Genomic DNA, 17,843 nt, shown 5'->3' with positions numbered 1-17,843 from the left:
GATTTTAGTCATAGTTCTGATATGAAGATCCAGTAAGAGTAATAATCACATAAAATACTAAAATATATATTTTATCTAAATATATTTGTAATGAAAATAATATAATTATAGCTATGTAATCATTTAAGGGATGGCTTCTTCTAGAATATTATATCAGGAAAGTTCCATCATGCTTTCTTTCACTTCTTCCTTTCTTCACTTCTTCTATCCAATCTTTTCAGCTCATTTGTCCTTTCTTCTCTATCACTCCCCAGCCCCAAGTTCTGGAATCCTCAATGGTAATAAGATTAATTCTGCCATTGTTCTTGGATGGGGCAGGTAAATCTAATTCCCCAGTGAGGAATTCCCCACTCACCGTCTGTTTAACTTTTCCTCCTCCTCCCTGGCCACTATTCCTAAATGTTTATAGTTTTCTCTAATAGAAAATAAGCTCTTTAAGGAAAGAGATCAGCTTTGCTTTTGTATTTGTCTCCTAGGACTTAGTACAATGCTTGGCATATTATAAGCATTTAATACTTGATTTTTACTTTCCTTTCTTCATTCATAAGGAACACTTTGTTTCATAATATTTTGTTGCACTTCCCATGTAGTATTGTGTTGTACTTAGCACATAGCATCATGTATTATATTTATCTGTGTTTGGTGTCTTATCTTTTGATTAGACGGTAAACTCCAAGAGAGCCAATATAGTCAGTTCTTTTTCAGTCATGTCCAACTCTTAATGATCCCATTTGGGGTTTTCTTGGCAGAGATATTGGAATGATTTGCCATTTCCATGGATGAAAAAACTGAGGCAAGCCAGGTTGTGACTTGCCTGGAGTCACACAGCTAATTAGTATCAGAGGCCATATTTGAACTCAGATATTCCTGACCTCAGGGCTAGTACTTTATACTCTGTGCCATCAAATCTTTGTATGTTCTCCATCCCTACAAAGTGGTTTTTCTCATAATCAAATGAATGAAAGTACTTTATAATGAAAAAGCACTCCATAAGTGGGCTAGTTATTGATTATGCTATCCCTAGTTGAAATAAGCTTAAAAGGCATTTTCTACCTTGTAATTCTTATTTTTTAAAACTGCAAATCAATAAGAAAAAATATCAAAAGTCTTTCTTGGAATTAGTTGAAGTATTCATAAAAAAGCATAGCAAACATAAATGTGATACTTAGAAATGCTGGTTGCTAAGAGACAGGATCAGTGTTAAGTTTTGAGACATCTTTAATGAACATAATGGTGCCCACTAAGTTAATCTTCCTAGGTCAAAATGTATAATGATTCCATGTTTATTAATAATAATAATACATTTTATAGGTTTGAGAACACTTTAAAATATACACGATTTCATTTGATTCTTACAAAAACCCAGAGAGGTAGGTTCTGTTATTATTCCACATTTTACAAGCAAACTGAGTATGAGAAGATTAAGTGACTTGCCCTAGATCCCACACTAGTAAATGTCTGAGATAGTATTTAAGCTCAGGTCTTCGTGACTCCCCATCTGTCACTGTTTTGGAACTCTGCATGAAAAGTGCAAGTAATCATATGAATTTGTAGCTCTGAAAAATAGCTTTGCAGCTCCTGAAACCTCCAGCCTCCTTCAAGCTTTGACAATATGTTTAAAGATTCCTTTTATAACTTCCTTTTTAGCCTTGTTATTAAGTGAATCAAACCAGCCTTTCATCTCTATCACATATTAATGATCATTTAACAGAGCTATTGTACAATATCAAATGTCTTGCCCATTTCAAAATTACATATGATTTCGGTTGAAATTTGAAATGTTACAAAACAGACTCCAAAAAAACAACTGTAATAGTTTTTATTATATGTAACAGTGAAAAAACAACTGTTTGTAATGGTTTTTATTATATGTAACAGTGACACAGAAATACCATCAACTGTTAAAGTTGGAAGGGAACTTAGAGACCATCTAGTTCAAACTTCTCATTTTTCAGATGAAGAAATAAAGTCCATAGTCTAAGTGACTTGTCCAAGGTCATGCAGCTATTTCATTGTCAGGGAGGAAGTAGGGGCTGCAATCCTGGCCTGATGGAAGTTAATAATTTCCATGTTTCTCTCACTTAATCTGCTTTTGAACTTACTGGAAATGAAGGCTTCAGAATGAAATAGTTACTCTGTCAAATTCCTGCACGGAATTTGGAGATTTTCCAAACAATGTCAGAAGGGAGTTTATTTAACATTTCCTAAAAGTGGAGTGAAAGGGGATTTAATTGGATCCTAAACTTTCAAACATTTCATTTGAGGAACATTGGACGATCCTCTTCCTATGCTTCTAAATTCAATGAGAGAATAATGTCATAAAATCTCTTTATAATAGCTTCCATGAATGACTTTCTCAAAATGCTGATTATGCCATAAATTATGAGTACCTAATATGGAATCCAAATAAGGCATACCTCTCTGTACATATGTACAGCTTCTCTGAGAACTCTATTTATGATTTCTTTTTTTGTTCCCCCCCCCCCATGTAACTTTTATAGTTAGTGAAGGAAACAGAGAATTTATCGCCTTTGGGTCCCCTTCCATTAAATGCCTAACAGAGTTTTCTGCCCACAAGATGCAGAGTTTTTGACTGACAAGCTTATCGAAAGAACTGTAATAGCAGAGCTGGGGATTATTATTTGCCTCTATCAGTTGACAATTGAATAATCCTTTCCTTAATGGTTGGTATTTCATTCTCCTAAAGACGAGAATGAAATGAAGTACTGATGTTCCTTCCGTAGTCGCTTATAATTATGGATTACTTGTCAGAGAGGTGACTGAGAAACAAATCAAACTTAGCATGTGTCACTGTAAATGTAAATGATTAGTTGGCCCAGCATAAGCCTTTTAGTGATATTTTAAAAGTTCTTTGAGTTGCTAATCATCAGAGGTATAATTGTGGAAGTATGAGTGTTATTCATTTTTCTCTTTTGATGTTCAATCACAAAATAAAGGACTATCCTGAGAGTTAAGACTTGTGGGTCACCCAAAGGGTAACGGAGATATGAATAAGCTATTGAATATTACCAAGGATTCACCACTGTCAGTATATGAAAGATAGCAATGAGAATGTGTGTGATTGGTAAATGAGATGATTGAGTCATCATTAAATTCCTGTGTACTCTTGTCAATACTGACCCCCAGGTGAAGAGATCTGGAGGAAGATGCACAGCCTATTGAGTGGACCCCTTATTGAAGGTTTATGGGAGTCTATAAACAAATTCCATAAGCTGAGAGGGGTTGTGGAGTTGTGATATAAACCACTGGACAGCAATGGCAGAGTCATCTAAGTGTTGAAATATCAGTCTCCAGTGAAACAGAGTGGAAACAATTCTGAGGCAGGTTAGCATAGTAAAAAGAGTGCAAGACGTCAGTCAGGGCATCTTGGTTTAAAACCCATCTCAAGACATCTACTAACTAGGAGATCATGAACAAGTCAAAATGCCTGTCTGAGCTTCAGGCTCTTTTGTAAAATGGAGGGTAATGATGACTTTCCAGGATATTATATAGATCAAACGAGATAATGGTTATAAAGCAGCTTGTAAATCACAAGACATGATATAACCAGATGTTGTTATTAGAGATGTTGGGAGGGTATTCATGGAAGAATAAAACATTATGAGAGTTTTCCTCATCAGGCTTAATGTCTAGTATACAAGATAAAACAAGGACACAAATAACTCTCATAAAAGGTATTGTGAAAGTGCAATGAGAAAAATTAAAATCTCAGAGGAGAGATGTAAATGTGGCAGGAGAGATTAGGAAAGGTTCATTGAGTGGATGGTATTTGAACTGGGTTTTAAAGTGTGGATAAGAATGAGACATGAACCAATGAGGAGAGAGACAGGGGGGAAAGCAGCAACTGGACTACATTTCTTGAATAATGAATAGGCTAGTTTGGCTACAACACAGTGGGTATATATATATATAGGAAGTGATGGGAGATGTGGCTAGAAAACCAAGTTGTAGCTACACTATGGGAAAAGAGTCTGGTGGTTCAAAATGCCACGAGCAGAGAAAGGTGCTTTTTAATATAATTTAATTTTAAGGAACAGCTAGAAGGTGTTTTTTTACAGCAACATATAGATGGAAATAGGAGATAAGAAGTCTACATGTGACCTAAAGACTCATTTCCAGAAGGTGTGTAAGGAATCAGTTTCATTTCTCTAGTATCGCTGTGGAAGAAGTTGATATCAATTTATCTTTTAGGGAAATAGTAAACGTGTTTCAAGTTTTTTGTTGTAATTTAATTTTGGAAGTGATTTTTAATACTAATTTTTCCAACATTAGGAAACATTACCACCACCCCCACTTAAGCTTTACTAATCTCCTAATACCACCCCTTCCCAAAACAGAAAAAAGCCACAGAATAGTGGTTTTTTCCAATTAAAGGAGAGCCACTACTCCTAAAATAGATCCTGAACCACATTCATTAAGCTAAAATCCCTTCTGTTGCAAGTACAGAAAACTGCTTCTATTGATTGATGGCCTACACAGTAGCATGACTAAATGATTTCAGACACCATAGCACCATCAAACATCCTGTAATCGTCAACCATCAGTTATCATACTTGTTACTATTAAGTTGCCATTCAATTCCTCTAGCTTTTGATGGCTTGGTCTTCCATTGGCCAGTAAGAATCTGCTACAAAGCTTCATCCACTAGCTTTCTCTATGATCTTTTATAATCTAACGCCATTTGATGAACTCTGGAAAAACCACCTTGTAACAGAGTCCCCACTTTATTGCTCATAAATAAGGCAGTTGCTAGCACAATGGACAGAGTGCTTGGCTTGAAGTCAAGAAGACCAGAGTTCCAATGTGAACTCAGATGCTTAATAGTGACCCTGGGAAAGTAGCCTCTAATTCCTGTGTCTCTCAGTTTCCTCAACTGTAAAATGAACATAATAATGTCACCTACCTTTCAGATGTAAAATTTACAAGGGGTGGCAACTTGCTCAATATGAGAAATGATGAAGAAGAAGGAGTTTAAGATAACCTCTGGGACATCAGCAATAGTAGTAGGATGAATGGTGTTACCACCAGAAATAGTAGAGTAAGCAGTACAAGTCTTTGGATAAAGAGGAAAGGGTCTATAAAGAAGTTTTTAAAAATTTTGTGTGTGTGTGTGTGTGTGTGTGTGTGTGTGTGTGTGTGTGTTTCTCTTTCCTGGTGTGCAGTGCTCCATTGGTAGAAATGTCCTTACCCCCTCTTATGTGTAATCCAGTTGGTATGTCAACATATATTTTATTGACTCAACAACAAATATAATGTGTCCTCCTGTTTTTGTTCAATTGTTTCAAGGTGAAGATACCATGACAGGAGATGGTGGAGAATACTTGAGACCTGAAGACCTGAAAGAATTAGGTGATGACTCTCTGCCCAGCAGCCAGTTCCTTGATGGTATGAGTTACCTGAGATACAGCTTAGAGGGAGGACGATCTGACAGGTATTTCCATAAAGCACCTATTTTAGTGCCTAAAGCAAGCGCTCACATCATAACTAATAACTCAGGTTGTCAACCAATCTGCTGCCCAGATGTTTATCTTCAGTTTCTGTGACTTCTTCAAATAGCAGAATAAAATGGATTTCAGAGGACCATTGGCTATTATTACATATGGGTACTTGTTGGCTTTAATTCCCTCAACTTTTAAATACTTTCATGATTTCTTTAATGGTAACCATATTCTGAAGGGAAAGCATCAGGAAAAAATAAATTCTAGAAGGAAGTTTAGTGATTTTCCTAGTTGGGAAACCAAAACACCAATTGCAGAAGAACCTAACCTCAATGAATAAACCAGGTAAAACTTGGGGCCTCCTAGATTTTCTGTGCCAATGAGAAAATACCTATCTATATGGATGTGTATAACAAGAGAAGGAGAAATATATAGATAAAGATCTGTGTGTGTGTGTGTGTGTGTGTGTGTGTGTGTGTGTGTGTGTGTGTAGAGATATCTCTTCTACAACATAGGGGTCAAGGATATGGGGCCCCCATGATTGGAAAATCCGTGTAAAAGTTTTTGATCCTCCTTTGTACCAGAGAAGAAGTCTGAATTGTTTCTCTTTCTTTTATGGGGTGTTTCCAGTACCTTATTATAAAATTTGGGTCAAGTATTTGGCTATAGGTCATATGTAGGTCAATGTTAGCTTTTCTAGCTGGGTCTTCTGTGTCTTCTGCTGGGTTTCATGTTCCTTTGGCAAACTTTAACATTTTACTTATTTTAATTAAAAAAGAAATTATGCATATTTGTGGTATGAAAAGTAAAATATGTTGACATTATACAATCCTATAATTATATTGTATTTCTGAATTTCTAAACTTTTTCTGTGCCACCTTCTGGCCTTTGCATATCATCTGCAGTTTCTTCAAAACGTCCCCCAAATTCTCATTTAATTTCTTATGCAGACCTGAGATGTATAGAAACCAGGATAGGGAAAGTCACTATGTGAAAAGAATTCCTGTACCTATATTTTGTATATACAGATGTAAGTGACATCTCTTGGTATAGCAACTGAAATAATTAGTTTATTATGTTTAAGACAAATCAAGTAAGAATATTATCCTCATAACTGATAAAAATGTATCTCAGTAGAGAATAAATTGATTATCCTCAATGCAGTACAGTGACTAGTACTACATACTAATGTTAGTCTCAGATTTATAGATAGTAGAGGAAGATCTTTAAGAAGTTCTTTCATTACATGTTCAGCATAATTTAATCAATAACTTCATGTATATATAGTATGCAGCAGAATCTAGTTCTAAGTGGCTAAGAACTTGCAGAGACTAGGCAATCGCACTGGGTACTGACCCAGTTTTTACTTTGTTCTCTCTGACCTATATTTTTACTTTTTTTAAAAATAAGATTTTAAAGCCCACTGACAAGCAAATGGTGATGGTTTGATTCTGCTGCCCAGGTATAAAATTTGTGGAGTAGACAATGACACTCCCATCAGCCAAACCATCTTCACTTTTGCAAGAACGATCTACTGATTTCTATTGCCTTTTCTCTTTCAAAGTACTCAGGGGAGAATGGAGTTAGCCTACAGGATTTAGAGATGATCTGTAAAATAAGAATGAATGATTTGACATGTCTGTTTAAACTGAACACCTGACAGACAGCACATAAGGTAAAGGAAAGGGAGAAACAAAACCCAAGCCCTTTTCCAGATCCAAACTGTAATTTCTAGAACACAAATGCATCAGGGGCTCCAGAAAGCGAGTTTAAGGAAGTCTCACTGTCATTTTTTTCCCCTTTCACTCTGCTTAGGCAAGGTAACCATTTTTTTCTATTATGTCTCTCCCTTCTATTTTTTTTGTCTTTTTTGGGGGGAATATGCTTTCAATAGCAACATACCCAGGTAGGTATTACATGGCATGAACATATGATCTTCCCAGATGCTATCATGCTACCCCATCCATTGCTCATTTACTTTGCAGACCTGATGATCAAAGTATGTGTCTTGGAATTGGTGATTTGTCTCTACAATTAGGTTTTTAAGAAATATATTCAAGAATAAGCACTCAGCTGGTACACCCAACTTAAAAATTTCAGGAAAGATATGGAGAAGACATGATTCCCGGCAGAGTTCTGAGTTAGAGCCACTCTCAGAGCACCACCTTGTGGTGGATTTTAAACTAGCATGATTATCAAGGAAAGAACACATTTTACTGAAGTATAGAGAAAAGGGAAAAAAAAAAAAGATTGGCACAGCCATAAAGCAGACTGCTATCAGTAGACTTATTGACAGTTCATTTCTACTGGGATCCCAATTTAATCAGCAGATGGGAAAAAGGGGTTTTATTTTGCATAGACAGCTGAAGTTGTAGATACCAAATGAGAAAACTTTTAGCCCTCATTTTTCTATATAAATTTCTAAATAAATATATGTGTATATTTACACATAAGTAAATATATAAAATTTTTTATATATGTACATACATATATTCTATATAAAGCATGAAAAGTTCTTGGAAAAAATGCTTAACTCCTAAGCGAGGACTCTTTTCCTCCATGATTAAATTGTTACTGATGTCTTCACTAATTATTACTATCAGTACTTGACACGTTGTGAACAGATAAACAAAGACTCTCTGAAACCTAGACAGAAATCTACAACCTGGAAGCCCAGTGATACTTCAGGATTTCATAAATTTTTGTTGTTTTCATTAGGCTGTGAATGGAACATCAGGAACTGTGACTTGCATAGAAAGTGGTCACCCCCTTGCAAAGTGTTGTAAAACACTGCATGGCTTTGTGAACAGACCCAATATTTAAAGCTGGAGTAGGGAACCTCTGGCCCAAGAACTTAGGATAAGTGGCTGCCCTCCAGTAGCCTATTCAGAACAGAATCTCTGTAGACTGTAGAATGGGGGCAAGACCAGTTGTTTCAGATACCTCCTTGCCTCGCTTCCTTTCTTTCTCTCCTGAATAGTTCTCTTTCTGTTCTCCCTAGCTGTGAAACTTTTTCTTCTTTCATTCCTACTTTTATTTTTGTCTTCTGTCTCAGTATTTTCCTTCCTTATTCTTTATTTCACGTTGTCTCCTTCCCTCCCATTTCTGCCTTTCTCTCTTCTTTTCACCTCTTTCTATTCCTTCCTTATTTAAAAATGGCATTGGAAAAGATAGATTTTAAAATATTATCTTACATAAAATTTAATATATTTTAAATATTAAGCACATTAATGAAAAACAGATTTTATGTTCTCTATTCTTAATTTTTAAATTACATGTTTGACTTTGAGATATTTCTCAAGGAAAAAAAATTAGCTAAAATGAAATGTTCTCTTTCCTTTCTCAATAAAATTTTTGCTATGGGTCAGTAATACTTGAGAAAAAAATGGTTCCCCACCCCTGGTTTAAAATATTAAAGAAAAGAAAGGATTGTCATGAAGAATGGGGTCCCTAACTGTTCCTTAGTTTTAAGGGCAAGAATGGATGACAAGATAATACCCTGCCTTTTAAAATATACTTTTACTTCATTAACTACTGCTAAATATTAATAATTAGCAGCACAAATAATATATTTTACTATTTTCACTTACCCTTACACAATCTAAATGTTCATCTTTTGTTTTTTTAATGCACAAAATCGAATATTAACTATCTGTGCAAATAAAGGAAGAATAAAACAAAACTTCAGGCAATTCCCGATCCATTTATATTTAGAACAACGTCCTTATGGGCCCTTTAGGTCAAATAGTCTCACATTTATTGTGTATCAGAGCCAGGCTGGGAAATATTGAGGGAAGCAACAAAGATCACCACTCATTGTTGCTGAGGTTTTTACAATATTGTTCATTGAAAATTGACTCCACATTTGTTTGAACTTTCAAAAAAATTTGCAAAAATAAAACAGGTAGCATTTGGATTCCTATTGTTTGAAGCCATCTTGTCTAAGAAGCCTGTTACTCAGCATGTGTTACTCAATTCTAAGCACTGCTACTAAGGCAGTAAAGTCCACTCTTTCAAGGTGAATAGTTGCAGTGTTAGAGATGCTGAGAGGCAATCTGACGAGTGCATAGATATCTAGCTTGAGGATCAGGAAAAGCATCCTTCCTAATCCTTCCTCTGATCCAGACTGGATGTGTAAACCATAGGCAAGGCATTTAATTTGTCATTGCCCCCAGATTATGCTTTTAGACCAGTGGTTCCCAGACTTTTTTGGCCCATCGTCCCCTTTCCAGAAAAAATATTACTTAGGCCCCTGGAAATTAATTTTTTTTACATTTTAATAGCAATTAATAGGAAAGATATATGCACCTGTGGCCATCACCGCTTCCCTGGATCGCTGCAGCACTCACTAGGGGGCAGTAGTGCCCACTTTGGGAATCACTGCTCTAGACTATAAATTGCAGAACACTTCCTGATCTGCATTGAGGGAGTTTCCTCATTGAGACTTCCCTGTGCCAATGAAATTGCAGGTCGGATCCCTCCATATTCTCCATCTTCCCAAAATGGATGGGCAGATACTGTGAATCTAAGTCCTTTCCCCCTCACCTTTAAAAATTTTTGGGTGCTGAATGATATTAAATTGATAGAATGATATGCATAAAAATCATTTTCCTTTTACATCTAGCCAAACCACACATGATGAATTACAACTTTGTCCCACATAAGTGGAATAAGCAATTGAAGGCTTATTAAAAATGGAAAACACTGAATATTCCAATCTTGAAATTCCATTCTTTAGTCATGCCCCATTCTTGCTTGACATCCATAGGTGTCTGATTGTTTTCAGTACGAGCTGGTGGATGTCATGTCTGTGTCCTTGAGCAGAAGCAAGCTTTGTGTGTTCTTCTGCCTCTGATTGCTTCAGCCACTGGCATTCTTAGGGTCAAGACAAACAGTGCAGGGCTTCTTTTGTCCCAAAGAACAGGGCTTTCATTTTTAAGTGGCTGGAAACCCACAAGAAAAACTCCATTTCCGCAGGAAGCATGCAGCTGGCCAGAGTTCAGCACTGTGTACCTTCCAGGGGAGAGCACCAACTTCAGACCATTCATAGTTTCCAAAAGAGAGGCAGAATGAGTGAAAATGAAACGGGTTTAGAAACTTTACTTTCACTTTGGCCTTCTCTCCAGAGGGATGAATGCTTTAATCCTAACTTTTTTTCCCTCTAAATTCCAGTGAGATTAACATCATGCACCTCTTTCAGGATTCCATAGAGGAATGATTTCCATTTTTTATATTCCTCATATGGGTGGTAAAATGAAGCCAAGCAGCCGGTTTCAAATATTTCTAGGTGGAAAATGAACCCTATTGAGGACCAAATTTTAATTTGGATTCTCTTCTACCATTTTCATCAAATGATACTAACTAGTCAAGAGATATTTTAGTTCAGCTCTCTGGGGAAAAAAAAAAGTTGGTGTCACGAATATAAGAACTTTTCTTCCCCGGTCACTTTTTATGCCCCTCCTGGAAGTTGCATCATCAGCTAATAGCATGCTTTTTTTCACTCTCCCTGCTCTGCCCACCATCTCATCCTCACAAAACTGCTACTGCTGCTGATTTTATGGCAATGACTTCCTGCCAACCTACCAGCCTTCGATCCTTCAGTTCAGACAGGTCCCACACTCTGAGCCATGCCTCCTACCTGAGGGATAGTGCCATGATTGACGAGACAGTTGTGATCCCCAGCCACCAGGTATGTGTTGTTTTTTTTTTCCCTTTCATTTCATTGCTCAGAGGGTAAGTCAATTTGTATACATGCTGTTTATTAATAGAAATGTTTAAAGAAGAGTTTAAATCATCTTCAAAGTAATATAGTAACTGAAATTTATTTGACAAAGCAACAAGCAAAGAGCTATGAATTTTGAACAGAGATTAATCAGGAGAGATAAATTTGTGTCCTGCCATTAATTTTCTTGACCTTGGAAAAAATCACTTGATTTCTCCAGGCCTCAGCCTTATGGTTGGAATCAGGGATGTATTGATGAATTTTTATTTAACAATTGACTTTCTGAAACAACAAAAATTTATCTGTATTATTAACAATTTCTCAATCACAAGTACTGATATATAGCATTTGGGAATTTTCAAAGTGTAAATGCTCACACCAAAAATTTAACAATCAGCTTTCCTAAGCTGGTTTGAACTGATTCCAGAGTACAGCCCTGAATGGAATTGATGATTGTGAAAGCCCTTTCAACTTCTCAAAAAAAAATACGTGAACCTCTGAGATATGTCCATTTTCATGTATTTTTTCAACTGAGCAGAGAGTTGTGATTCATGTCTATTAAAATCATTTTAACTGTGTTACATTATATTATTGTAAAAGTTATGGAGAACCAATGGTTGCCTTGCGAAAATCTTTGCCATTTCATCTTTTGGCCAAATGATGATAACGAAGGATCAATTTAAATTAGGTTAAGCCTTCATAAATTCATGTTTTTATAGTCTGGAAAAGGACTATCAAAGGAGATTGCAAATCTCTTCTGGGCACTTCGATAGTCAATCAGTAAATGTTTATTAAGTGCTTACTGTGTATCAGTCACATAAATCGTGGGGATACAAAAATAGGCAAAAGACAATTGGGTTTTGGCATGATTGAATCTAGAATTTCAATGACAGAGCTAGCCTTATTTTTATAAACTTCCAAAGGCAAATTTGTTCCTATATTTTTGTCACAATTCTGTGAAATGGAGAAATGGAATTGAAGGTCAAATTTTGTAATTTCTATTGCATCTGTCCCCTCTTTTCTATCACCTATATAATGATTTTTATAACCAAACGTGTACGGTTATAATGACCTCCCAAGGGGTCTTCCTACCTTTAGATTTTACCTGTTCAATCCCTCCTTCATACTAAGATAAACTTCCTAACAAATATGATTACATCACTTCTAGGTTCAGAAATTTTAGTCACTTTCCATTTGTTCCCAAATAAAACCCCTAACTCTTTGTCTTGGTGTTTAAGATCCTTCCTATACCCCCTACCATTGCAGCCTTGTCTCATGATCTCAGCTTCATCTTGAAGCTTTCCTTGATTTACCCATATAAAGGTGCTCTCTTACCTCCTCAAATTTTCCTATAACACTTCGTCACTCTCCTTGCTATCATCACACACACACATTTATCAGTGTACTTGTCTTTTATTCTCTAGGAGAATATAAATTCTTTTTCTTCTGTTATTCTGAACTGAACAAATACCAAATAAAATGTCCATTTCTGTATGTATTATAGAATTATAATTATATTACATATAATTATATTATAGGAGAGTATTGAACATGAAACTTCAAAAATAAAAACATTTGATATCTAACTTTCAAATCTGTCCTGCTTGTTGGTGATTCCGTCTGACCTCCTTTCAGATTTCTTCAAAGGGACTGCTTGGACCTCAACTCTACTTTCTCTGTCTTCCCCACCTAACCTAGCAAATGGGAAGAAGAAAGCCAGTGTAACAAATATACATAGTCAAGCAAAACAAATCCCCACATTGGCCATGGACAACAATATATATGCCATTCTCAGTCTTGAGCCCATCACCTGTCTATCAGGAACTGGATAGCATGATTCATCTTTGATACTCAAGAATCATAATTAGTAATTGAATTGTTCAGAGTTCTTAAGTCTTTCAAAGTAATTAGTCCTTTACACTACTGTGATTGTGTAAATTGTTTTTGTTCTGCTCACTTCACTCTGCATCAGTTCATATCAATCTTCCAGGTTTCTCCAGAACCCTCACCCTTGTCATTGCTTATGGCCCAATAATTGGAGATAAGGGCAGCTAGGTGACTCAGTGGATTGAGTGCTGGACCAGGAGTCAGGAATACTCATCTTCCTAAATTAAAATCCAGCCTTAGACACTTAGAAGCTACATGATCTTGGACAAGTCACTTAACCCTGTTTGCCTCAGTATCCTCATCTGTTAAATGAGGTGGAGAAAGAAATGGCAAACCACTCCAGCATCTTTTCCAAGAAAATACCAAATGGGGCCATAAAGAGTTGAATGTGATTGATACAAATAAACAACAGCAATTGGATATAAATTCCAACAGGGCAGGGGCTGTATCATTGTCAAAGATGTATCCTCAGTGCCTGGCACAGAGTCTTACTCATGGTAAGCCTTTAATGAATATTTGTTGAATTGAATTAGTATCTCTATCTGCATTTTGGCTTGTTTATTCTATTAGATCACCAAGATGAAAGAATTTTATGCCACTTATCACTGGACATTTTTATATAAATACTAGATTTATAGAGTTGCGTATCTAACATAATAAGAGTCATAGAAGATATAATTTATTTTTAACTAAAAGTATGAATTTTTATTAAATTCATTGTTCTTTGGTTCTAGGTATCAACTCTGGCCAAGGAGGCAGAAAGGACTTCCTATCGTCTCAGCTGGGGTACTGACCATTTAGATAATGTGGCTCTTTCTTCCAGTCCAATTCATTCTGGGTGAGTAAATTAGTTTTATTTATCTAAACTAAGGGGTCAAAAAGATGAGAATAAAAATGACTGCAGTTCTAAGTGGCTTTAGATAATATCTAAGCTTAAAGTCGAGCTGACCTTTGTTCTTAAGAATTCCTTTAAAAGGAGATTCCTTGAAGAGCTCAGTAATTTGCTTAAGTGTATTTGAAGTATTATTTGATTAACCAAGAAATAAAAATAAAAATATATAAACTTTGAAAAAGTAGGTTAATTACATAAGGTGAGGTTCATTTTCAGCTATTTATTTTAATTCAACTCACTAATTTCCAAATGAAGACACAATCTTAATATCACCCATTGGAACATAAATTTCTTTTAAGTAAGGATTATTTCATTCTTTTATTCCCAGAACCAAGCACAGTGCCTCGCACAAAGTCAGTGCTTAATAAATGTATGGCGATCAATTAATTGCTCTGTATTAAATTTTCATCTGAATAAACAAGGAAATGTGAATAATATTAATACATTAAAAGAGAAAATTGAATTTAAGCCCCTAATTAAAAGAAATTTGAACTTTACATTTTATTAAGGAGTAAAATTAGAATAGCTGGTAATGGGTCAATTAAATATGTCTTGAACTGCCTCTTTAATAAGTTTTTACACAAAGTTTGGAAGGTAACAACTTTGGAAAGGAATATTAAATAACTAGATAAAAACATTATTCAAAGGATCCTCTTTAATTTATTCACTGAAATCCTTTTATTTTGCAACTAAAATTCAGAATTTCCTCATAAAATATTTAGTTTTGAATATTGTTTGATCCTTCTTTTAAACAACCCATTTGGACTTGTCTTTCAATCTAAAATCTTCCACTTCTCTACAAAAATAATAAAAAACAAGAAAAAGTATTGTGACTTTTAGAAACTAAACTATTTGAGTAGTATTAATAATAGCTCATATTTACATACATTTTATGGTTTAAAAGGACTCTGCATAATCCCTAATTTGGTTCTTACACAAAGCAAAGCAAGTTTTATTATCCCCAATTTACAGACCCAGAAGGGTGAACTTTGAAGCAACTAGGTGGCTCAGTGGATAGAGCACTCAACATGGATAGAAGGAAGACTGAGTTTAAATCCAGACTTCTATATTCCCTTACAAACAAATTTGTTAGGTGACCCTAACAAATCACTAAAATAAGGATTATAAAGCACCTAAGTGTTGTGAGGATAAAATAAGATAATGTTCCTAAAGTGCAAAGTATAAAGCACTCTCTAAGTAACAGCTATCATTATCATTGCTCTGAAACTATCATTATGATTATTGTGTTATCTGCTTATATAGCTAGTGGCAGAGTTGGGAGGCAAGCCCAGAAAATTTGATTCTTAATTCCAGAGCTTTGTCAGTTACTGACTGTGTACAGGCTACCTCGATATTGGTTCAGACAGTGAATTTCAGTGAAGTTTGACGTCAGAAAATAGTCAACAGAGATTTGATTTACAAAACAAAGCTGTAATTATCCACTGTGCAAAAGGATCCTTCATTTGATAACAGGAATTTGGGGTCAATTTCTTTAAATTAGTAGTAGTCTATCAATTGAAAATATTCTATTTAATCACATCAATTTACAAAAAACTTTCCTCTTTTAACGCAAAATACACCTATTGTTTGAGCCTAAAGTGTGTTTTAAAATTAAGAATTAGTGGCTGAAAGTTAATATTTTTGGAGAATCAAGAACTTTTTAAAATCTGATTTCTAAAAACGGGTGTTTTTCGTTTTAATGTTCTTGGGCAGGTCTTCTGCATCATGTGTGAGAAAAAAACCTCCTCTAATAGGAAAAACTCTCAGTTCTTCTAATTAGATGAAACATTTAGGGAACCAAAATTTCCAACATTTTTGAGGATTTATGAGTCCTTGAATTGAACTAATGGAAACCTTTGTTTCCTTGGCATTGTCTCTTGAATTTATATGCAAAGAACTCAGTCTTTCCCATTAAAAAACCAAGGCAAAAAAGTGCTAAACCCATTGTCCTTAGTAATAATATCATTTGTATTATAACTAACAATGGCAATCCTTGCATTTGGTCTATTCTAATATTTCTTCAGGTATAATGGATAGAAAATAAGGCCTTGGAGACTAGGTTCAAAACACTACCTCTGACACTTGCCAGCTTTATCACATAACCTCTTAGTATTCCCCCCCCCCAAAAAAAAACCCTGTCTATAAATTAAAGAAAGTTACTGATTTCCATTGGCAGATTAAACTTCCATGCCAGGAGCCTGTAATGAGATTCTTTAAGCATATTTTTTTCTGATAATCTAATGTTATCAGTTTAATTCAGTAAAGTGCTGAATAATTTTGGAAATCTCACTGATTCTGAGGTCCTCGCCACTTAAAAAATTACTTTGATATTAGTGTATAAGTATGTGTACCATAGTGATTTTTTATGTCATTCCAAATTCCCTGCCTGTTTATAGTCTTTAATATACATCTTTAAGAACCGAAATCATCTTCACCCTTTAGGGATACCCATACTATACCCTAAAAAGACTTGCACAAATCTACACCTCATAACATGAATGACTCTAAATTATAATATGAGACATCATAATTTTTAAACATTTTGGGAACATGTCATTAATTTTATTTATCTTTTTAAACCTTTACGTTTTGTTTTAGAATCAATATTGTGCATTGGTTCCAAGGCAGAAAAGAAGTAAAGGTTTGAAAGTAAGGTTTAAGCGCTCAGGGTCACACAGCTAGGAAGTGTCTGAGACCAGCTTTGAACCCAGGACCTCCTCCCTTCAAGTCTGGCTCTCTATCCACTGAGCCATATGTCATTAATTTTATGCATAAATATTTTTAGAGGATACTATAGAATGATATCATCTTTTTTTTAAACCCTCTCATTGTTAGAGAGAGGCAAAATGATGTAGTGGAAAGAGGATAAGGCTTGGCATTGGGAAAACCTAGGTTCCAGACCTGCCTCTGACTTGTCCTAGATGTGTGATGACTGTGAGTAAGTCACCAAATCCTTCAATGCTGTAGGAAACTCTCTGAGACTATAAGTTACACACAACTGGCCAGTCTGTGTCAATATCGAATTTCTTTATAAAATACAAATTCTGAACATTGTTAAAAGACAAATTCTATTCCTCACTGTGTGACCCTGGGCAAGTCACTTGACCCCCATTGCCTAGCCCTTACCACTCTTCTGTCTTTGAACCAATACATAGTATTGATTCTAAAACGGAAGGTAAGGGTTTTTAACTAAAAAAAGAGAAAAGACAAATTCTAGCAACCTTTTCTACCAAGTTATTTTTGTCAGTATTCATGAGAATGGTAATTTTAATTAGAAGAGTATATCCTAAAGATATTCTTTTAAAACACTTTAATGAAAACATTCTTTAGTTATTGATTTATAGAATATAAATTTATAAATGGATTTTAAAAATTTAATTGGTAGCCAATCTGAGGGCATAAGACTCAGTCATTGTTTCTATCTTTTCTATATCTCTATCTATGCATGTATGTATATGTGTTCATATACATATATATGGTGTGTGCATAAATATACAATATATTTTAGTTGCATTCTCTTCTGATTTCTTTCTTTATATTTCACTTTATCCATTCCTTCTCTGTGCTAAAGTCTCTATTCTGTTGCAGCCGCTCATCTCCGTGTCTTGATCATGACAACAGCAGGTGAACTTGTGCATAATTTATTTTTCTGAACATGTCACCCATTTTTTCCCCTCCCTCTTGGATCATTTCTTCCTATCTTCACCTTACCTCAGGATGCTTTAGTGTGGGGCTATGTAGGAAACAGAGATTTGTCACCAGAGAAGGCCATTAGCCATCATTCATCTTATTTTTTGGAAGGGTGGCTATTTTTTTTGTGGGAGTGTTATTTGTATTTAGGTAGGAGAGTGCTTTAGACAGTGTGGACCATATGCCAATACTT

At 35.2% G+C, this 17,843-nt stretch overlaps 1 protein-coding gene across 2 annotated transcripts in view; it reads left to right on the top strand.

Annotated features, from left to right (window-relative positions):
- Positions 1-17,843, top strand: part of ANK2 (ankyrin 2) — a 308,584-nt gene that overhangs the window by 211,985 nt on the left and 78,756 nt on the right. For both annotated transcript variants that reach the window (XM_044681396.1, XM_044681395.1), the window contains 4 exons: positions 5,308-5,452; positions 11,046-11,148; positions 13,803-13,906; positions 17,549-17,584. In XM_044681396.1, the coding sequence (XP_044537331.1) occupies positions 5,308-5,452; positions 11,046-11,148; positions 13,803-13,906; positions 17,549-17,584 (388 nt within the window). The remainder of the gene's footprint in view (positions 1-5,307; positions 5,453-11,045; positions 11,149-13,802; positions 13,907-17,548; positions 17,585-17,843) is intronic.

This window comes from Gracilinanus agilis, chromosome 6, assembly GCF_016433145.1.
Source record: "Gracilinanus agilis isolate LMUSP501 chromosome 6, AgileGrace, whole genome shotgun sequence".
NCBI classification, from domain to species: Eukaryota; Metazoa; Chordata; class Mammalia; order Didelphimorphia; family Didelphidae; genus Gracilinanus; species Gracilinanus agilis.
The sequence above is the reverse complement of the archived record's forward strand: the minus strand, read 5'-3'. Positions and strand labels throughout refer to the sequence as shown.